At 38.7% G+C, this 23831-nt stretch overlaps 1 protein-coding gene across 1 annotated transcript in view; it reads left to right on the top strand.

Moving 5' to 3' along the window:
• Window positions 1-23831, top strand: part of ncanb (neurocan b) — a 149123-nt gene that overhangs the window by 56194 nt on the left and 69098 nt on the right. Inside the window, exons 5-9 of the mRNA XM_017407272.3 lie at window positions 1167-1341; window positions 4007-4134; window positions 7149-7442; window positions 8338-9165; window positions 13642-14760. Coding sequence (XP_017262761.1) covers window positions 1167-1341; window positions 4007-4134; window positions 7149-7442; window positions 8338-9165; window positions 13642-14760 — 2544 coding nt within the window. The remainder of the gene's footprint in view (window positions 1-1166; window positions 1342-4006; window positions 4135-7148; window positions 7443-8337; window positions 9166-13641; window positions 14761-23831) is intronic.

The raw sequence follows: 23831 nt of genomic DNA on the forward strand, positions 1-23831 counted from the left end.
AGGGATACCAACGACTCACCATGCTAAAATGAGGGCATCATTCAGTCACATATGGTGCCTTTCTGCCCTTCCCCCTGGAGACTGTGTAAGGATGTGCAAAGATGCAGAGAGTAAAAATAGAGATGAAGAACTGGGCATTCAACCCTCCTGTGGAAAAGGACTGGCTTTCCGATACCGAAAGGAAACTTATTTGTCTCTCCAGCGTACATATTATAGCCAGCAAAGTAGCATCTCTGTTTGGACAAAGTCCCATAGCCTCAAAGGCAAAAAGACGGAGGCTGAAAAATAAGGACAAGTAATAAAAAATGAGCTAAACAGAGAGGGTTTATGGTTCAGATAACTGAGGAGAAAAAGGGAAGAAAAGGAATGCAATGACCGAATGAGTTTCTGCAGCCAAAGCCTGTAGTGGTAATCCTCAAATTGCCACTTTGGCATCCATTTCACAGGAATGTCTCACTTTTCCCGACAAAGTCAGAGAAGATAAAGGAGTTGTGTTAGCAGCTAGAAGCCCACAAGCTTGCATGACATCTGAGTGTCCTCGGGGACGTGTGAATGTCAGGCAGAGATGGGAGGTTGATGGACAGGTCTGAAGCTTGTCTATCTCCATTTAGAAGGAAGATATGCGCCTTCCAGTTCAGGGAATCTCGTCTCATCTCTTATTTACTGTTCTTTTCTTTATATTCCTACCTCCCCTTTACTTTTTTTCTGTCACTGTTACTCAATAACATGACTCCTTAAATGCAGTGTTGCCCTGTTTCTTTGTCTGCCTTATTTGTCATTCTATCATGAATGCAGAGGCAGGCAGAGTGAAGCAGGGCTGCTGCTAGAGCAGTAAAATAAACATCCCCACTGTTTGTCATACACTGCATCCAAGGGCAATTTTTATTTTCTCTAATAAGCCAGTGGACTATGTGATGCGGATGAGAAACACGTACACAGGTGAGTGCTGCTGGTTTGTCCTGCACAGATGGAACAATGTCAGCACATGATGAGGATGTCTTATTGTTTATATACCGCGGAGCATGGACATGCTCATGTTTTAATGACTCAAGGCTGCTATTCATAAATAAATGTGTGATTTACAGTCTGGAGGTCATACATTCATGTGATTATTTTTTTGAGCACCCTGCAGATCTGTTGTCACTTTTTATATTTCTTTCCTGAAGGTGTTGTGTTCCACTACCGGGCCCCTCATGACCGGTACGGTTTGTCCTTTGCTGACGCCAAGAGGGTGTGCGTGGAGAACTCAGCTGCAATTGCAACTCCTGGTCAGCTCCAGGCCACCTTTGCTGATGGCTATGACAACTGTGATGCTGGCTGGCTGGCTGACCAGACAGTACGGTGAGGCAAAGTTTGGATTTGTTGCAGCTAAAAAAAAAAATCTTGCTTTCTTATTACTCTTGTGCAGCTCCTCTTACTTCTGGGGTTACTTTAGGATACTTTTTAATTTGTACGTGTTGCTTCTGATGCTAATTTTTTGGATGGAACATAATACTCCCTTTCCATGCTTTGCAAATGATATTCAGATGAATTTTGTTGACAGTTTTCACCAATCCAAACTAAACTGCCCAAATGAAATTAAACTTTCCCAATATCAATGAAAACCAGACAAAAGTCGTATTTGTCCATTAGCTCAATACCATTACACTACTTTAAAAATCTGGGTCTTCATCTTGCCATCAGCTTTAAGCCATACAAGAAGATTAGTGCAATTGTGAAATCAAGCTTTTACCAATTAAGAGTTAACACCAAGGTGAAGCTGTATCTTCCTGCCAGACACCTGGAAAAATTCTGTCACACTTTTCATAAACCTTTCATTTGAACTACTTTAAACTTCTGCATATCGGTTTAGATTGGTTGACTCGGCATTGTCAACAAACGGTCCAAAGCACAGCAGCTCATCTTTTAACTAGTACTTAAAAGCATGAACCAATTATTACAGCCTTAGCTTCTCTTCACTGGCTTTTTGTCTGATTTCAGATAGACTTTAGGATTCTAATGCTTAATTTTAAAGTTTTAGATAGCATTGCCTCATCATATTCAAGTGAGCTTCTTAACATCCACTCACCAGTAAGAGTTACCCAGTCTCCAGTGTTTAAGATGTTGTAAAATCTAAATTAAAACATAAAGCTGGTAGGGTTTTTGCAGTGACCACCTCAAATCTATGACATACTTTACCCTTCAATATATGCACACTACTCAGACGGCTGAGACTTTTTAAGTACTACAAATATACCAAAAGGATGATATTTGAAATACATTTTATTGCTCATTTAGTATTATTTGTTGTATTTCATATATTTATATTGACAGTTGTATTTTAATATTTTATTTAACCCAGCTTCAGTTGTTTTAGTACTACTAGTACTTTAAAAGTCTCAGATACAATTAAATTTGTGGGCACAAAAGAGATAAGAAAAATACTGTCTTGATTATTATTCAGCTTTGCCAACAGCATAAGACTAAAAAAAAGGTTAAGAAAAATACATTAGTCCCATGGTTGGAGTTGTCATGACAACAAATAAAGTTCTGCAAAACCTGTGGTATGATAGTAAGAACTTAGAGCTTTACATTTTTACATCATATTTTACATCTTTCTGCAGCACAGTTTCCTTCCTGTATCCAATATACGAAAGGGTCTGTTTTTTAGGTAAAAATGCATCCATCTACAATCCAGGAGGCAGAATACGTTTAGCTTAATTTGATAGCTGTTTCACAGTGTAATTGTTTGATCAGATGTAATAAATGCAAATGTTTTTTCCCTACTAAAAACCTGTCAAAACCAGAGAAACTGATAATCAAAAATTACAGGGTATGGAGTAGGGAAAAAAATGTTTTGATCTTTTTTTTATAAATGTAAAACTGTGCAATATAATTAAACCTAATTGCTTGTTTGGCAACTAGAAATAGATTGAACTACATCACTCACCCTTGGAGCTGTCTGTCAGGTGCTTATATGAGCTTCAGTGTGCCAAAAATTTTTTTTTCCAAGTTCCTTCTAACAGTAAGAGCTCACCTGTTAAATCCGTATCTACATTTTAATTCCAAATAACTGCTGCTTCAGTTGTCAGGCAGATTGTTTTCCACATTCTTCCTATGGAACACCTTTTTTCTCTCTTCGTCCTGCTCTCCTGTTGTTTTCACCCGGGATATATCTAATTGGTCCAGATTCAAGGGTCTCTGATAGCCAAGAGGAAAGTGTCCAATTAATACAAGAGAGGAAAAAAAAGAAGGCAAGCAGCAGAGGCCACAGACACTGACAAAGCTCATTACATTAAAAAGAGAACTGTATGGTCTTGTGCAAGCGCATGTGTGTAGTTGATTGTGTGTGATTCTTTTCCGAGCAATTTTTAAGTCCCTGTGTGCCTGGCGTAATCTTTTAATCAGCCTCTTTGCTTGTGCTTTGGTGCAGCCGGAATCAATGTTCTACAGGAATAATTGCTTAGGTGAGGCCCAAATATAGATTGGTTTTCCCAGCTCCACCGGTGTGCCAAGTCACTGAAGGAATTCCTGATTCTTTTAACCTCTCCCTGACTTCTCGCCCCTACTTCTCACCTCTCTGTCCCTTTCTAAAAACTTGAGCATAACTAGCATTCTCATAATACCATCTCATTTGGAAACTATTTGGGCAATTATGCTGCAAAGCTCACATTGTATAATTAAAAAAAATAAATAAAAAATAAGTTTCTCAATTAAAGTGCTTTCCAATTATAGTCCCGATGTTGTGGCTGGAAATAAGTATTACTGTATCCATCAGTCTGAGGGATTTATGTGTGTTTTTATGGGAATCTTCTCTAAGAAAAAGATTTCTTTAAATTTACTGTATCCAGGGCAGGCAATGATAAAAGTGTTGCTCGGTTTTCTTCTTCTGCTTGTGAGCGTGGACCCGTCCCGTGGGAGCCAAGTCTGTCTGTGGTTGCTGTTTTTGTGGCCAAGCCACATAAATCTTGCCCTTTCTTCTTTCACTCTCTCTGTCTTTGTCCCTTCTTCTCGGTTCCCTCTGCAGGTATCCCATCCAATCACCTCGACCTGGTTGCTATGGTGATCGCGAGGACTCACCTGGTGTCCGTAACTATGGCAATAGGTCCCCTGATGAGCTGTTTGATGTCTACTGCTTTGCTAAGCAGCTTCAAGGTAGGAGTTTTGAACTTCAACTGTAATTTTAAGTGAAGTCGTGCATGGGAGTGTTGAATCATGTGTGTGCAGCATGACCTGGACTTTATACAATGTTAGCACAGAAAGGAAAAGAGAGAGTTTGCTGTACCGCTCCTGGAGTCCGCAGTATCATCCAAACAGTTTTCAATTTATTTTTTTTCTGGCATCAATAAATGTGGTGTACCAAATAGGGATTTCAGGAAATGTCACATGTGCTCTGCGTTTACATAAGCTGTAACTGTTAGTATGTACAACTAACAAATTTTGTACATGTAATATAAAACACAACTTGTATTTAAGTGGTAGCGGTCATAGTTACTGCTCAGAAACTTCTCCTCTTCCTGCTGCAAGTCTAATGCTGCGATCCAGTCAACTTGAAAGTCAGAATTCAGAATTTGATAACTGTGACCAGGCTAACTATCATCACCAATTGTCAATAACAATAAATTTCTCCACATTGTGTGCTTTCAAACACTGCAGCAACATTTCACTAAAGGTGGTTAGATAGTACTGAGTGAGTGGATTACCAAGACTCAAACTGACAAAGGCTAAAATAAAAAGTATATTAATGCAGCTATCACAATTTTTCATGCACAAGTCAGCCATATTGGATTTTGAGGTCGGAGCTGGTTAGGAATCTTCAATGTTTTGAGTTGAAATTCTGCCATTAGGAGGCGCTCCAGTTGATTTTTATGACTTGGATCTTGGAAATTCCAACTTCTGAGTATAAATAGAAAGCATAACTAAAAAATCCAGCCTGGGACTCAAAGCAAAAGCTTACAACAATGCAGCTCAAGATCTGTTACCATCCACAAAGTACAATTTGAAGAGGAAACCTCCTCGTTCTCAAAAGAGCCCTCTGCTGCAGGTGTTACCGTGTCTCACTCAGGTCTGTTAGTCTGGATAGCCTCTGCTTTTCATGCCTCTCCTCTCTATCATTCTTGAAGAAGCTTACCCACTTTTCAGTGTTTTCAAAGCCTCATGCACTGGAAATAATAACTCTAAAACCTTAGACTGAATGGTACTTTTTAAACTTTAGTTAAAAGTTGTGTTTTACTACTTATTTGAAATGTTAAACACACTTTTTGAAAGGTTCCCATTATTTTGGCATGATCACCTTACAGATCTGCTTTTGTAAATTGCACACGTTCTGCAAATCAATTTTTAAATTTGATCCATGTTTGCATTTTAAATTGTATGTTCAAATCAATTTCTTCCTCATTTTTCTAATGTTGCATAGTGACATTAATTGCTAACTTTATTACTTTTCTGTATTGTTATTGTTGGATGTTTATGCTTATGGTTTGAGGTCATGTCCTTGAGACAGCTCAACCAGTATGTGGCATTATTTTTGTTTTAAAACTAAATTAAATATGACAAATAAGGCATTTTATTTAACTTAATTTAATTTAATTTATAAATCAGGTTTTTTTCAGAAAAGTTGTAAGGTTTTCTAAAAAAGAACAAAAACCGTTAGTTACTTTTTTAGCCTTTAAATAAGAGAAATGAGCAAAACAGAAATTACTTCTAGTCTTCGCTGAACCAGTTGGTTGTATGTACACATTTAGAATTTTATATCAGCAACATACACAAAAACATTGTCAAAACTTTGAAGAACTTCTTGAAAAGCTAAAACTTTCCGGTCATACAGATTGTAGTGTCTAGATGAGTAACGTGGATGACTGAAGCTTCTGCGTTTTTATAATCATCTCATATTACGAGTCAAGCCTGCTGAGTAAAGTCTTAAGTTGTAATTAACACTGCACATATTCCTCCGTGAAATTTAGTTATGTTCATGTGAGTTGGCTGACTGAAATTAGATGTTTGTTATGCTTTATTGACCTTTTGAATTCTCCAAAGAACAATCATTATAACAGCAGGCTTTTAACACAACAGTCTGACCTGTTAGTTTATCTGAATCACCTATTATGAGGTGCTGCAGCAGCAAGCATCATTAAACCTAATAAAGCAAGCCAAGAGTTTTGCAGAGCTATTTACACAACATTAACACCCTGGGTGTCACTGAGATGCGGAGAAACAGGATGAACACCTTCAGACTTCATATTCAGCAGTAAAAATAATGACCTGTCTGAATTAATTTTCATCTTTTTTTTTTTTCAAAAAACAAGCAGGTTTATACATCACTAGTGTTGCCTCTTCTTTTCTTAAAAGGCAACTTAAAAACAGAACTTAATACAATAGACCAATAAATGTCAGTACTGGCTATCTCTCTATATATTAGCTTTATTTGGTTCAGATAAAGCTCCCATGAACCCAATCGATTCTATTACACCTTTTCTAAAGTTATTCTCAGTTTTATTGTACTAAAACACTTCTCACCAGTTTTCCAAGATGTATGTTTTGACATCTTCTAGCATCTCTTCCAGCACATCTGGCCTTGCATAACCATTTTTTTTACTTCTTTTTCATTTCATTTTGTTTGGATCTTAACCTTTACCCTTCTCTTCTCCATCAATATAACAGAAACACCCCCTGTAAATCTCTCATATTCTTACTTCTTGTTCCTCTGCTCTACAACTCATATTTTTTATCAAACTTTAATCAGTCAGTGGATCATTTGATCATATTATTTCACTCTTGATACTATAGTGTTATTGCGTGCTCAGTGTCTTGCTTGCCACATTCTTACTCCATCAGTAGTCTTAGCAGTTCTCTTCAACCTCTTCTAATTCTTTTTAATCCCTTTTGTGAATATTTTTAATACAGAGAATTGTCTTTCACAAAGTTGGCAAAAGAAAAGAAGAAAACAGCTTCAAGCCCTGCCTTTTAAGCATCTTAGAGGACAATAATGACAGACTACTGTTCACACAGATACAGTATAGACCAAAATATGTCTAAATCAATTTGTAAAACCAAATAATTCATTCACTCAATTCTCTCAGATGACTCCTATAAGCCAGTTGATCTTGTTTTATAAGCTCAAAGATATCTGTTCTGTAACTTCATGTCTCTCATCTCTTCTCACCTTCCAGGTGAGGTATCCCACTCCACAGTGCCTGAGAAGCTGACCCTTGCCACCGCCTCCACTCATTGCCACTCTCTGGGAGCCCAGCTGGCCACCGTCGGACAGCTCTATCTGGCTTGGCAGGCTGGTCTGGACCAGTGTGATCCTGGCTGGCTGGCAGATGGCAGCGTCCGCTATCCCATCAACGTCCCGAGAAAGAACTGCGGTGGAGACGAGCCTGGGGTGCGGACCGTCTACAACAACCCTAACCGCACCGGCTTCCCAGACACAACCGCGCTCTTCGACGCATACTGCTACAGAGGTACAGAGAGCTCTGTGACAATGGAGTCAATGCTCCATCATTGTGGTAATTGCCATGGCAACAACCGCGGGGTCTGGGGACTTGCTTTCCTCTCTGATTTTTAATTAGCACTAAGTATTTGTGTCACACATGAAGGAGTCAGGGAGAGATTGTGTGACATTTGTGTAGCTCCTGCTGGATTTGAGTGCTTGAATGTTGGTGTAGAAAAGCCTGAAAAAGAAAATGGAAAGACAGATAAAGAAAGCAAAAGCATGAATGCAGAAAGTCCAGCTGAGGTTTACAGTGACTCTGACCTTTTTTTTTTTTATCATGGGCTAAATTAGACTTGTTTTCAATTTCACATCCTGTTTAGTTGACTCATACAATCCTGTTCATAACTTTAGAGTTTAGTTTTGATTTCTTAACATGCATTGATTGCAAAATGTTTTCAATTCATGTCAGAAAATTGTATTATTATTATTTTTTTATTTTTTTTATATTTATTTGCTAATAGGGGAAAAGATTTAGTTTAATCCCTTACAGGGTTAGCACCAAAGTGAAACATCTGCATAACCCAATTATTTCTGCACGTTTACATTAATATTTAACAGAATTATATCTTCATTTTGCTAAATCTAGATCAGAATGGTAATATGATTTATTTAATAACTCATTTTGTTTAGATGAATCGCAATACAATGTGCTAATCGCAAAGTATTTATGTCTGTTTATTTAAAATGATTGGAGTTCACTGTGGAAAATCAGATCAAGTTATAACATTTGTTATTTTTAAAACACTCAGACTGACACTTTGAATTCATTGCTGTTTGATTGTAATGACAGTGTTTGGGGTGATTTCTGTTGTGCAGCTGCAGATAAAGCAGGTAAAGCATAATGTGTCTGTTGCTTGTTGCAGCCAACCAGCCTGCAGGACTCCAGGTTTCTGAGGCAAAGGCTCTATACCTGACTGCTAAGCCAGCAGGAGAGGCCTTGTCTTTAGTCACCAAAACTTCTACCTGGACTGGCCTGGTTGACTCAAACAGAACAAGAGTCCCTTCTTTTGCTGAAACCAACAACTCATCTGAGATCTCTGAAGAGCATGTAGTCATCGACCTAAGGCCTGAGGAGGGTTGGGATGAAAGACGGAACGAATCCAGAACCAGTCAGCATCGTCAAGATTCTGATAGTCCAGACAGTAACAGCACATTGGGCCTTTTGGACTCTGAAAGCCATGGAGGTTCTGCCCATGAGGATGAGGATCGCAGTGATTTTGGATCTGACACACCAACACCCTCCATAACTTCATCCACCCCACAGCCTCAGACAAGTAATAGTATTCTCACTGAATTTGTTAAGACCCTCATGAGGCCATTTGAGTACTGGACAAGAAGCAAAGGGGCTGGCAAGATAGAGGGGGAACCCACAGTGCCTGAGGGTAAAAATGGAGAGAATCAGAGACAGGAACAAGCGTCCAGCAAAAACCTGAGTGTCCTAAAACCCAGTGGAATCAAAAGCAGCATGGACAATGCCATCTTGGAGCACAAAAGTGGTACTTTCTCCCTCAGGGGTGCCACAAGTGAACTTCAGAGCTCTGAAAAGGAACTGTCTGAGCAAGAAAAAGAACTGATACCACTGATTAAACTTGTGCCTGCTGTCCAAAATACAGAAGCAAGTAAAACTAGCACTCATCCCAATGAAGGAGCTGCCAACACGTTCCGTGACAACCCTCAATCCACTTTAAACAGTAAGAGCTTAGTTTTTGTTATTTATACTGTATATCTGGGTTGTTTAGGAGAGCACATTTACAAAGAAACTCTGCAAAAGTCTTCTTTCTGTTATAAATTCATTTGGAATTCAAACAAATTGAGACTAAAGAGGAGGTGTGGTACATTTAGTTGCTGCTGGAAAATATAGGATCTATTTATGTAGTGCTTTTCGAACAGCCTTTGCCTCTGCACTCCATTTTCTCTTCTTTCCCCTCGAGTATGCAGTAATATATTCCTCTGCAGGGCAATTTGAAGTATCACTTGAAATTTAATTAAACAATGATTGCAAACAAACAAAGGGGGTTTCACATACTGTATGAAAATGCAAAAATGTTGAAGAGGAGACTTTTCTGCCTCCGGTGTCATATCTATTGACAGTGCTTTGTTTACGGTGCAGGCTGACGGATAAAAAGATAGTTGTTTTCTTTTGTTTTGTTTTTTTTAGTTTTTTGTTTATCTAACAAAAGATTTGCTTGCAAATTTGTTATATCTGTTTTGAACAAAGCAGACCTGCATTCCAAATTACAGCTTCTTTCTACAAGTCAAAGACATGTCAGAATTAAAAGGTTAACTGTGAAGAATAAACTGAGAAAAATAAAGCAAAATGCTCAAGAAACAATTCTAAGAAATCAGAGGATAGAAAAGGTCACAAATTTGTTATTTTCCAGCTCACATACTCTTAAAATCACATCAGAAATAAACCCCAAATCACTTCCTCTAGTTTATAACTGCAGGAGAAAAAATAGGTCAGAGATTGAAGAGGAGAAATTGCATTTCCTAGAATTACCCCTACCCTAGACACCTACACCTACACACTGGTCCTTGATTTGAACTCACAAAGAGTAGCAAGTAAAATATTCCACAGCAACACAGAATACCCATTCAAGAAGATGATGCAGAACCAGTTATTACTGATTCCTTTTATGGAAATAGACGCAATGTCAATTTGCCCCTATTTGGCATCTAAAACTAGTTATCAAAACATTGCATATAACATTCTTTTTACGCTTTTTAGGAAGGAACAACAATAATGTCAAACATAATATGCTGAAATACACTAAACTAGACATTTTAATCAAATATTTTTGTTTATAAAGATGAGGATAATGTTTGCTTTTTTAATGCATGTTAGGCTAAAAAGTAAGAGAAAGGGATGAAATAAGGTTGAGCTCTAGACTGGAAGATTGCTGGACTGAAAACTATTTAAGCAACACATCTACAGACATGCCAAGATAATATTTTAGAACAGAAATGTAAAAACTGAAAAAGTGTACCACAGCCTACGATTGAAGGAGGCAGATTTTTATCTAACAGCCACCACAAATAACACACACATCCTTGACATCAGCTAAAAGGCAAAGATACAAAGTAAGACAAACATGCTCACACAGACAGCTGGAGGAATGATTCAATAAAAGTGTTCTGCTTTTCTCACCTAGCAATTGCTTGCTTTATTAATATAAATACTCACTGCAGTGTCACCTGAAATCCCCTGGCAACAGATCTGAAGGTATTATAGAAAATTCAAGCTTTAGTTTGTGTGCATTATTTACAGCCTTATCCAATTAAAGTAGAGGTTGGGCTGCAATACTCTTCTCTCCGATCTTCATCTGTGTCTCAGCCAATTAGGACTTGGCTTTTAGAAGGCAGATGGTAATGATCACAAGTGAGGGTAAGAAATAAACCAGGGGCATGGAAAAATAGAAAAAAAGAGGGTACAATGAAGTCATTTCTTTCTTTAATGCCACTGTGATAGAAAGCTGCCCAGCTTATGTGTCTCTTTAAGGTAACATCAGTGGGCTGAATTACCTGTTTTATTGCACAATACAGGATATCCCTTAGATCTCAAAAGTCTTTAGCAGCTGATGGTGCCATGTTCCCCTTTTGATTGGAAGAGAATGCCTAGCAAGCAGCACACCCCATGCTCATTTAAATGTAAATATAAAATCAAAATACTTTGAAATTTGGAAAAACTGCAGGCCTGTAATTTAAATTACACTGCTCGCACATCAAAATAATTTCAACATTACATCAAATCTTTTTATTTCTTCAAGCTCTAAATTGGTATAACTGCTTCCAGCAATTACAGGATCTAGATAGGATCTAGCACAAATCCTGTCAGAGAAATAGTTTTCTGCTTCACGGTCTCGTCAGCTTCGGAGACCGAATGAACCTGAATAAAGATGGAGATTGGATGCGTTAACAGTCACTGTAATGTAGATAGATGTTTCTGACATGATTCAAATGGCCATGCAATAACTTCTACTCAGTCTGTTTTATTAGATGCCGTATCTGCAGATGGGATGAGGTGGCACTGGCAGCATCTGTCTAACTCTCCTTCCCTTCCTCTCATTGTCAGCCTCCACTCTCACTATTTAATATCATGTCTGCCTGACCCAGGAGATTGTCTCAACTCGTTTACTCCGGTAAAGTGGAGTGAACACAGTAGAACCACTCGCTGTGGAAGCATACAATTACTGTCTGAATGGGTTTATTATAAGCTTGTTTTGGAGCATTTCTGCTATTGGTTGTGTTTTTTTTTTCCTGCATAGTCCTCCACTAGAAGATTTACAGCAGCAGGAATAAACTTCAGCTATGCTCTGAATAGTGCCATGAAATCCCCCAAACCTATGCCTAATCTTCTCATTTTATTTATTACATGGCTCATTACATAGATGATCAAACCAGATTAATGTGTTTAATTATTTCCTCTTTCGTCAACGTGTGTTGTAAAAGTATGTAATTACCTATTTGGATTATTAATAGGACAATTACACTGGGCTTTCAAGGCCTTTATGGAAATGAACCTGCAACTCATAAACCTCACTTAGGCATAAGGCAACAGAGCAGCTTCTGAATAATTTACACATGGTTTAATGTTTTATGCATGGACATCTTTGTGTATGTTCTCCTTTGTGTGGTAATTTGTTGTGCTGTATTGCTGTACTTTCGGACATGTTAGGCGAGCCGGAAAAGCCAAACCAAGCTGAGTGATGACGAATGCTAGCTAATGTAGCTGCAGTGCTGCCCTAAAATAATAATAAAAAAACTCTCACACCAGCCATGAGTCACTCATGCAGAGCAGGATGAATTATTGATAGTGTTGACTGAGTCCAGTTTAAAGCATGTAAACTGATAAGGTACAGTGGACCACTTCATCTACATAAACAGACCTCGATGGAGCTCGTTGTTGAGCAAGTCTGCTTATCGTGCAGTAAAATTTGCTGTTGTCTTTCTCCTTATTGCCTCTCTCACCAAAGGTGACTGTGTTTCCACAAGCAGTGGTTTTGAGTAAAATAATCCACAGGGTCTGAGAGCAGAAGTTGAAAATCCATTTCAGCACATCCCATTTGTGCACGTGTTCACTTCTTCACCTGGTAGCCTCTATTTCTGGTATCAGCATTCAGTAGCTTTGACTGACCTAATGTGCCATTGAAAGGAAAAAGATTAAAATTATCCACTTTAGGAATAAAATGACACATAACTGCTCTCGTTCAGTTCAGCGAAAGATTGCGGCGTGCCAACAGCTTTTCAAAAACACAGAGTTAAAATTTAGCCCAAAGTTTAAAATGAATATCTTTAAACTAGTTTTGCATATGTAAACCCTAAAAAGCAAAGTTACAGCTGCATTCCAAATTTTAACTTAGGAAAACTTTTAGCAATGAATAAATGTGACTAAAAAAAGACAGATTGAAAATAAAAAAAATGTATTACATAAATTTATGAAATAGAGAATGCTTCTTTCTTACAAATATACTTGTAAATATGTAAAGATCTGTATCCCTTCTCTGCTTCAAACACAGAACTCAAAACAACACTTAATGAACATACACGTCAGTGTTATTTATTCAGGTTTAAGTTTGGGTTGTTTTGGTTAAGATTATTTTCTACTTATTGTATGCTTCTTGTGATTAAAAGGAGGTAAAATATGTGATCTAAAAAACAATGCTTCATTGATAAGCTTTTGATTTTGTAAAAGAATTTGTTCAACCTGACAGAACATCAAATTCTCCATCCTGCCTCTCAAACAAAATTAAGTCAGTTTGTAAATTTCTGCACAAAAGTTATGAAACAAGCGGCACGATTTTTCTAAGTTTGTGTGCACATTTTTGCGAACCTGGAAACATAAAATCCTGAGCATGCAGTTTTTGAGCACAGAGAACATCGCAGCTTTTTACAGAAGTATTTATTTTATCAAATGACTCTAGCCAAGTTGGACCTCAAATCACTAGTCTCAGCAGAGTCGTGCTCCTTTCAAGATTGGGTTAACTTTTCATAATTATTTTGAAATTGTGATATCTGAACACATATTACTGGGTTTATGCAAGCAACACTTCAGTTTTTAATTGCTAATTAGATGTTCATGATGTGAAATTCACTCTATGCCCCAAGGATGAAATTATTCTAATTTCTCTGCTCTGTTTCTGTGTTTCTTGTTGAATTTTCTGCATCAGGTCCTGTTGAGGAATCACCGCTTATCAAACACTTCAACATATCCAGTCCTGAGGGTTCCAAAGAAGATCCTTCTGTCGGTCAGTGGGCCATCAAGTCTATGCATGGTCCCCAACTAGAACTTCCTGAAAATGTGGCCTATGTGGTCAAACATCCATCTTGGGAGCCAAAGGAAGCTAAAGCAGGACCTGTTGAGGTGATGACCCTCCCCAACTCCCTTCGACAAGAAAACATGGAAAACTACTCAGGTGAAGGCAAGGATGTGGACCCAGATCGTGTCAGTACTTTAGCTGGCAGAGGAGGTGCATCAGCTCAAGACAAGGATGTGGAGGGGAGTGGAGACGAGAGCAACTTTTCTTCTAGCTTTGGATTGAAACTACGCAATTTATCCAACAGTGATGGGGATTTAAATTCTGAAACTGAATCTTCACCCAGCCCAAGTGATGTTGTGGGTGAGTACACTACTTTGTTTCAGAGGCTGCTGGTGGAGCAATCCACCATCTTACCATACAGACTATCGGAATCAGACACAGCAGAGGAAGCCAAAGGGGAGATCCTATACATCAATGAGCCTACTGGAAATCTCTCCTCTACATCTCCTCTGCAAACAACAGATGAGAGCAGAAAAGAGGTGATTGCTACCACAACTGAAGCTTTGATGGAGGTGCTGACAACTTCTGAGGTGACTGCAGTGGAGCTTTTGGCCAGAGATCCACATGAGACAGATCCTACCACCAAACCACCAAGCACCGAAAACACATCCGACAGCTTCTTTACAGAGGAGCCGTCAATCTCAATCTCATGGCATCAGGATGAAAAGGAGAAATCTACAAGTGTACCTGACGTGCAAAAGCCCCTCTTAGTTACTTTGACACCTGCTGAAGGATCTCAAACTGGAGTCTTTCAGTTGACCACCATCGCAGCAGGCTCAGGGGTCGGTATCACAGAAATGGAGTCCAGATCAACAGTGTCTGAGTCCTTCATTGTGGGAAGTCATTGGACACCTTTCAAAGACTCAAAGTCAGAGGAACTAAAAACTCCAGAGACAACAGAGAACAAAGATGTAAACAACCCATTTGGCAGTCTTGTACCCAACTGGGCGTTTGGCCTCATCCCATCAGGTGGGTTATTTTTGTCATGTTAACAGAGAATGAACAAAAGTGTCACCATTAACAATATAATTATAAGTGATTATCTTATCAGCACTGATTTATTGAATTATGCATGTAGCTCAGTGAGAACAGACACAGCAGTATGCTAACACCGCTGCATGCACTCCTGAGATCACAGTTTCAACTAACTGCCTCCAATTTGAAACATCCACTCCTCTGTTTGTTTCTATCTGTCGCCTGTTGTTTCGTTTTACATATTCTTTCTTCCTGCTCTAACATACATCATGCATTCTTAATCCAGCCAGGGATCTTTTTTCTTTTCCTTTACATTTTCTCCTTCTTTGACTCCCATGCTGCTATAGAGATGGCTTCAGACAGTGACGCAGTGCAGCGAGGTGAGACCAAGTAGGTCTTAGGCAAGTAATTAGTGGGTCAGAGTGAGTGCAATTAGATGAACTGAGGAGAGGCGGAGATCCTAGTGCCCAACAAATCAATGTCGACACAAACTATAAGACGGGACTCCTAATTGACTGGGGTCTCTTCTCCTTTCTCAATTTTCAGTTAGTTCATGTTCACTTTGGCCAGTCTCAGGTGCCGGTCTCAACTCTGTTCTCCCGCACTCTATACGCAAACTTGTTGTAATTGAAATGTCTGTGATTCTTTTGTCTCAGCATGCTCTTATTGATTTCTTTTGGTAGTTAATGGACCTGCTACGGTGGTAGTACAACACAAAGTAAATGAACAAACATTGCTTTCTTAAGCCACTCGATTCCTCCTTGTCCAAGTTTGTATGCTTAACCAACTTAACTTTGCTTTTCTGAATGTTTCGTTTTTGAAAGAACTGCAGTATCAACATTGATGGAAGACTTTGTTATTACATTGCCTAATGATCACCTGCTGCTGACAGGCAAAATGTTTGTGATAATGTATGTGCCAGTGTGCACTTATGCTTGTTTGTCTGTTTGTTACTAAAATAGCTCATAAACAACTGGACAATTTTAAACAAAACTCTTAGAAAGTAATCATGAAATGTACATCTACAACTAATTAACTTTTGGAGTCAATTCAGTTCAAGATGGCTGTCCCAGTTAATTGACCACAAAAATGACTATTCCTCAACTTTGCAAATATTATGTTAAATTTGTCATTATGGAGACCAAGTCATTCCCAACACATACTCTTGAGTGTTAACTGACCACTTGAGATCTTTGTTTAAACAGTTGGCATGCAAGGCAGGCGATATGCATTCATTAAAGGAATGCATATTTAAATTTTCCACCTACAGTTAGAAGCAATGATGAGACAGCACTTAGCATATGCTTGACTACCAACTTTTGTGTCAAAAATGTGGCATAAATTATGTTGTTTGGCTGGGGGCATCCTTTCCAGATGCCCGAACCAGAGAGCAGAAAAAACAGAGAGCTCCACCTTGCAAGTCAGCTCCCTCTTCACCACTAGGACGGGTACAGAGTACACAAAACTGAGAAAGCACACCGATCTATCTTTTGATCTCGTGCTCCATTTTTCCCTCGCTCGTGAACAAAACCCCAAGACCCCCAGCACCTCCCTCCCAACTCAGAGAGGGCTGTCCACCCTTTTCCAACTGAGGACCACGGCTTCAGATTTGGAGGTGCTGATCTTTATCTGAGAGCTGGATCACAGCACAATGACGCCAACAGGACCACTTCATCTGCAAATAGCAGAGACTGAACCCTGAGGCCCCCCGAACTGGACCCCTTCCACCCCCTGTCCATAAAAATTAAGTTGCTTCACAACAAGCGGATAAAGGCTTAACATTGAATTGTGCTATTTGCTCGAGGCAAAAAGTTACATTTATTACATTTTATATTTTTCTTATAAAAACTGATTGTGACACTGTTACACAATTATTTATTCAGTAAAAATATTTAAACATTTAAGACTTATTCATTTACGAAATAATTGTTTATGCAAGCATGTATTTTTTTTAGATTAAATAGTTTCTGTATTATTTTTCAATTTTACAATTAAAATTGCAAATTACTGGCTAATGCAACTGGTGAGGAAAACTTTGTTCCTTGTTGTAATCATGTTTTTAGTACAGAATAAATACCAGCAATGGTTTCCTGCCCATTACTGCAGGCAAGGGGAAAGAAAAATGGGCATAGAGGGATAGAGGGAGAAGTGGTGAGAGGTGAGTGTATCCTCAACAGTGCTGCCAGTACAAGTACATAAACCTTTGTAATCAATGATCAGAGATTACACTAACACAATCCATTTTCATTTTCTCTTTTTTTCTTTTTGTGTTTCAGTCTTCCTTCATTGTTATCAGAACAAGCTCAGCTTTCATTTGGCCATATACTATCATGATCAGACACTAATATGTAACACTATCTCCACCAATTCTCTGTTGTGCAGGCCTCCAGCTAAACCAACACACACATAATATTAAACTAAATGTAAATGAAAAAGCCTCAGCATGCCAAGATCACTCAAAAAAAATCCATTCTTATGTTTGTAGTGGTTTGTAACAGTTGGTAAAAGTTTCTAAATTGATTTGCAGTCCAGAACATACCAGCTGTAATGGAAATTTACAGAAAGGTTTGGAGCTCTGACATCCAGCCCTCTGGGGTGATGAAGCAATGCAGGGGGCGTATAGTATTATTGGCTGTCTATCCAGGCTTTAAATTACTGATGCCAGTCTGATACCCCAGCAAACAGGGAACAAGATGCCTCTAAGTTATTGTCATCTTGACTAAAGCCTTGTCCCAGACTGAAGATGGATCAGACCTTTGGCAACATCAATAACACAGCAGCCTGCTCACAACCAAATTAGAGTGTTAAATTTAGAGAAGAGCCAGCTGAAGAGTGTGTGTGTGTGACAGGGACAAGCTGGGGTGGCGTATTGTCAGGGTGGTTCTGTGGATGGATGTTCAGTTTGTCTTTTGGCTGTTGGAGACCTTGGATAGGCTGTCTGGAGCTGCGTGAGGACTCATTCTCAATGCTGCATAAAAAGCTCATTTGATTTTCTAGCTTCTTTCTCCCTGTGACTTCTGTTTTTATTCCTACTAACCTCCTTTTTCTGTCCTCTCTGTCTTCTATTACTTGGCCTTTCTTCATCTTCCTCACTTCTCTTCTCCCTGAATTTGTCTTTTATTTCTCCTCTGGTCATTCTGATGCCTGCCCCTGGTGTAATATTTTGACAGCTTCCTGAACTCCAGTGCAATGCAACACAACCACAGACGATTTCTGTCCAACTGTATCGGCCCTCTTTACAAGCCTCAGCCTCAGCAGTCACTTCTGTTTAAATCTATTCAATCTCCCGTCTTCCAATCTGCTTCACATGTCTAAGTTTCACGTCTTTGTTCAGATGTGGATAATTCCTACATCTTTCTTCAGTATTTTCATGTTAAACACTCTCGCTGAGTCTAATCCCATGCTTTGGGCTGCCCCTCATTAAATCAGTGAAATTTGTTGAAGAATTACCTTCAGGGACTTCAGTTTTTATCATGGTGTGGGATAAATTTGGCTTTACACACCACTCTGTGTAAGTCTCAACCATCCAGAATTAAATTATGCATATCAGCTATACACATTCAGTCTGACTATTTAATGTTACAATAATCACTTTAAGGACTTTTCTGTTTTTTTGAATTTACTTTTTAGAAGTACAATTGGAAATGTAGATATCCTAATCATTTTTCTACTACTAATGATATGATTGCAGATATCTTTACTTTCAGTTTTGATTGATATGTTATTGTGGCTGCAATCCTGATATTAATCCAGTGTCTAAGATAATAAATAGAGAGTTAAGTGTGATTTGATTATATGTTAAAACGGCTTTCTAGGGTGAGTTGAGTGTGCGCAGAACACACTATTGTTTGCTCAGATTAATATGCGTGCACGCATTTCATTGTGTGTTCAACTATCTGGTATAAATACAACTCAAAAATAATCTCTCATCTGTTTGAAGAGGAACTGGGCAGCAATTTCAATTGTAAAAGTGATTAAAATGGTTGGAATTATACAGAAATTAAAATTATAAAAGAAATTAAATACAAAACACATTTTAATGTTTGCTTTATTTTACTATTTGTTTTATTGTTTTAATAATGACAGGTTTGTCTCCGCATGTCCCTGTCAGACGTAAACCTATCATCCGCTCCTCTTTTCCTTTTTCCACAACCATGCGGGACACCTTGTCAGCACCAAGCAAAACATGCAAATGAGCAATAGAAAACCCATTTGAGGTGCAAATAACATAACAAAAAGAATATATTTTATTATTATTTTAGGACTCATGCCACCCAGTTGAAAAAGCACTAGTCTGGATTTGTGTAGTTAGATCCTAATAAAACTCATGAAGCACAGAAATCTTTTTCATTCAGCAGAATGTCGTGTTCGGTTGCTGCAGGTATCCTTATGTCAAATGTGACATTCTCAGTGTTATAGTCACATGTGCACAGCTGCTCATAATATAAAGTCTTCCAATGACAAGTGTTTTCCCTGAAAAGATTTATTTAATTTTAGAGGGAGAAGTGATTCCAAGTGCAAGTATTTATAGTTTTTCAAAGTGCTGTTGGTTTTATTTTGTTTAACACTCAGTGACTAAATGATTCCTTAAGGAAATTTCTGCACTACAGGAACATGTCTCGTCGACATTATCTTTTATTGATGCTCAATGGCGTTTTGGATGAAAGTGTTTACATGTGTAAAAAATAAACCTGTTGTGACTGTAAAACTAATGAAGCATCAAAATATTAATTTACTATTAGACAGAGAGATAGAAAAGACAAACAAAAAGCTGCCTTGAACAGAGTGTTATTGCCTCTTAAAATGTTTTATTATCGTTGCTGCCATAACAAACCTTGGTGATAATTCAGCCTCTAGGCGCATCAACACAGGAAGCTCTATTTCATCTTTTAGACCATATGACCCAAAGCTCTCATTATGGCAGATGAATGACTGAATCCCATAATTGTTCCTTCTAGAAAATCTGCAGGAAAAATAAAAACAACAAGTTTTCTTGTTGATTTAATCATTGTCATCCTTCCACCTTGAGCCCAGTTACCTTCAGTAACATACAGAGTAAACTATAGGCTTCAGTTTTGGGGACTTTTTAGAGACTGTGTGGTTTTTACTACCATTTTTTTACTACGCAGCATCTGCTCATTATTGGCTAGAAGACGGCTGTGAGAAAATTCAAGGTCTGTTTCTCTCTATCAGTGTTCCATATCTTTGGCCATTTTCTGGACTGAAAGTTCACAATAATCACCACTTCCACTGTTACAGTCAAACAGGGGAAACATTTGGTCCTTTTGGCTTTTTTTGGAAGACATCGTTTAGACAAAACGATTCACTGAGAAATAAAACTTTTAACTATCAGCTGCTTGTTGGGTCATTTGGGTGTCTTCATCTCCTCCTGTTTTATTGAAGTCATTTTCATTTAAACACCTCCTTTAAACCAGATAAAAGAAGACATCTCCTGAGCCATATGTCACCCCATTAAGAACACAAACTGCAGTTCAGTAGGAAAGGCTCTTTTTATTTCTACCCCAATGAATCCCTTTCTGTGAGTGTTTTTATTGTCAGGTATAGCCTTAGGGCTCCTGAGGGTGCGTAGAGTTTCATAAAGCAAAGAACAACATCACCTCTGTATGCCACCAATTGGGAGATTATGGTAGGAATGGATGGAGACAGATAGCTTGACAGCATACTGTCAGAAAGAATAAAATCATCTGTGTGGAGTCATTGTGTGAATGTGCAGAGAAGGAGACGCTAACCTGGTGGGGTTATGTGAGCATTACAATGGAGCATTCAGACGGCATCAGATTAAATGTCAGGAATCTGCTTCCCTGAGGTGAAAGAATATTTCACTTTTCTGTCTGTATCTAACACAGTCTGTCCCATAAGAGGTCAAAGAAAGTAAAGGGATTTTTTTATTTTTCCAGATCACGTTGCATTTACAGTTTTACATCTAAATGTCAGGAATCTGGGTGCAGATATATTATGATGTGGAAGTGTTTACCTGGAAATAGAGGTCTATTATTACTTCACATGCTCAATAAGACCTGACTCACAACTTCCTTGAAATGTTCTCGCATTTTCATTTTCCATTTGTTGTCGGAGACGCGCACACATCCATCAGCAGTTCAGCACTAACCCCCAAACACGGAGCCGCCTGCCGTCAAGGTTAACATTGAAATGTGTCGTTCTAAATCGAAGCATTTTGCAACTACGGAGGATGGGCAGAGGAACGGATGAGTACACTCAGCTGGAGTTTTTCAGCCTCCAGATTGCCTGACTGACTTCACTCCCTCTCATCGTAGCTAGAGGTGAAGGCAGAGGTGTTTGGCTCGCAGGCATCAGTCACAACAAATCATGTAGCAGCCAGCCCGCAGCGGGAGGAAGGGTCGAGGGGTCTCTTTGTGTAGGGCATGTCAGACACACCCACAGATCTGTCCCCATGGCGAGGATTTACCGAGAGCAAAAAATGAAAAGTCTCAGATAGAGGAAGACTTCTACATGAATAGAGGTATGATGGTGTAGATTACAAAATGTGTTAAAGTGTAGGAAGAAAGTATATGTTAGCAACTATTTTTTGTGGATTTGAGAATTTTTCAGAACTAAGCCTTTTGTTGGTGTTGTTCTACTTAAGCAAACTTTTCTGTATACAGCTTGCTTCTTCTAACTCTGTCAGAAGAGCTTCTTGATATTTACCCCAGAGGAATTGAAAAGTGTGTGAAAAAGGATGTGTATGTGTGCATAAACCAATTTTTCTGATATATATTGAGGGTTGTAGACCTTGAGAACTTCAGATAGGGTTTAACACTGATATTTCCCTCCAGTCAGAAAGAAAATGGTAGCTCGTGTTAGCTGGGTGGTTGGTGTTGTAGTGTTATTGCATAACTTTGTAACAGAAGCTCGGGGCTTCAAACCCTGGTGCAGCCAATGATGATAAGCAAAAGACAAAGCAATGATGCCATGCTGGCTCAAATGTTGCCAGAGAACCGAACACTGGTTGAATGATATTATACTATGTATTTCTTTTGGATGAGTTCGTTGAACTTTAAAAATAAAAAAAGACTGTTATAAAGCCTTAAACCAGAGAGTAAAAACACTTAGAGAAAAACAGGGAGAAAACCCCAAAGCAGATTAAAGTTGTGTGATGAGAAACTGAGGTGGGTTATTTTCTCGCCACTATTTCAGCCTTGGTAATGCTATTTATTTAGGATGAGCAGAGGTGCTACAAGCGCCGTTGTTGTAAAGATGGACGCTCAATTCATTTGTCAGTCTCGCTGTGCAGGCCAGTGGAATTGGATTGAATTGCACTGCAGACATGTTACTCCTCTCATGTCCTCTCCAAGGTGATTTAGAGTGACACTTGGTCTGGCACTATAGCTAATAGCTAGAGTCACGCTAGCGTGCCTGGGTGTGTGATGGTGTGTGTGTGAGCGTTTGCCCGTGCAGTGAGGAGAAAAACATTTTATAGCATGGTGTTGTAAAAATGTGAAGTTGAAAAGAAAAAAAAAAGTTTTGATATACAACTATCAAGCTGTGTGAAAACAGGTTCAGAAACTCAGTTGCGTAACCACATGTTTTTTTCTTTTTTCTCAATATGTTATTTTTTGTAGAAATACAAGTGGCAGCAGAACTCTTCTTCTACAAGTTCTGTCTTTTTTGTGTCATGTATCTATTAGGTTAACATGCATCATGATTTAAAAAATAATGGTTATGGTATACAATTAAAATTCTGCAATTGTTTGAGTAAGTTTTGCTCATCTGAGTAACTGCACATTTCTGCACTTATACCTCTAATTAATTAACTGCTCAAATGGACTACATGTAGAATGGTTCCGAGTGATACATTTGACTTAACTGGCTACATTCGGTATTGTTTTCATCCCTGGACACACACAAGTGTGTACGTGCAGCTCTACACAGGGCACAGCATGCGGTCAGACAAGCTGAACTAGCTGCTCTCTCCCCTGCTGCACTCATCAGCCAGACTCTACTCCGCTCGAGCTCAGTGCAGTAATCACATCACTACACCTGCTCCATGTGCAGCCGTCCCTTTAAGATATGAACACATTCCCAGACTGTGCAAGAAGGAGGGGGGTGATTCGGCAGCTTTTGGTCAAGCTGGATTCAAGTTCCTGGCACTCCACTTCAGAGCAGTTATGGGAGCGCTGATTAGCTTCAGAGAAGAGAAATGACAGAATGAAGAGACAGCGACTGGTGATTCTTTGCATGTATATTGAGATTCAACTAATTTTGTGGAGACAGCTTTGACAATGAGGTTGAAAGAGATTAAAACTCATTAAATTGTTTGACTTCACAGTCTGACTGCTGGGCCATCTGCCGTCACTGTCTGCCTAGACAGGATCCAACAAAAAGTACCCGTTTTTAGCTGACTTCATCTCTTTCCCTGACCTCTTCCACCTTCTTGCCCTCTTTTCCTCCTCGCACAAAGCTCACCTTTGTAAAAGACTCACCTTGAAGTCATCCAAGAATGCATTGCCTCTCTATTTTAGAGACGAGGGTAATCTGTATTTCAGCGGATTCTTTGCTGAGGCAGAAATTGTAGCCCATCTGCAGTGAGTGAGTTGCCATTCTCAGAACTCTCACATGAATAATTTCATGTGTCTTACTCTGTCCATCAGAAAAAAAGACCTTATTCAGAAAGTGCACTTCTTAGCCTTGCTTTCTTATGCAACTCTTAAAAATTACAGTGTGTCAACACATAATCAGTTTAAAGTGCAGTTAAGGTTTAATTTAAACAAATATGAACACATTATTTGTGGCTGAGATATCCAAACATTAAGATTTTTATTGTTATCAACAAAACATTTCCCTTTTTACTGCGATTAAACAAAAATATTGGAAATGAAATAAAAGTTGTGTGCACACAAATCACAGCATTGGTTCCAAAAACCTTGGGATAGGTTTTGAGCACTTGAAAAGCTTTGAAAGATGTAATTAATGTTCAGACAGGTTTTATTTTCACTCAAAATAACAATCTCGTTTACCATCTTACCATTTAGCTTTTTGAGTATGGTTGAACTCTGACAGTATATTCAAAATGTAATTTTAAAAAA

This window comes from Kryptolebias marmoratus, linkage group LG24 (assembly GCF_001649575.2).
Source record: "Kryptolebias marmoratus isolate JLee-2015 linkage group LG24, ASM164957v2, whole genome shotgun sequence".
Lineage (NCBI taxonomy): Eukaryota > Metazoa > Chordata > Actinopteri > Cyprinodontiformes > Rivulidae > Kryptolebias > Kryptolebias marmoratus.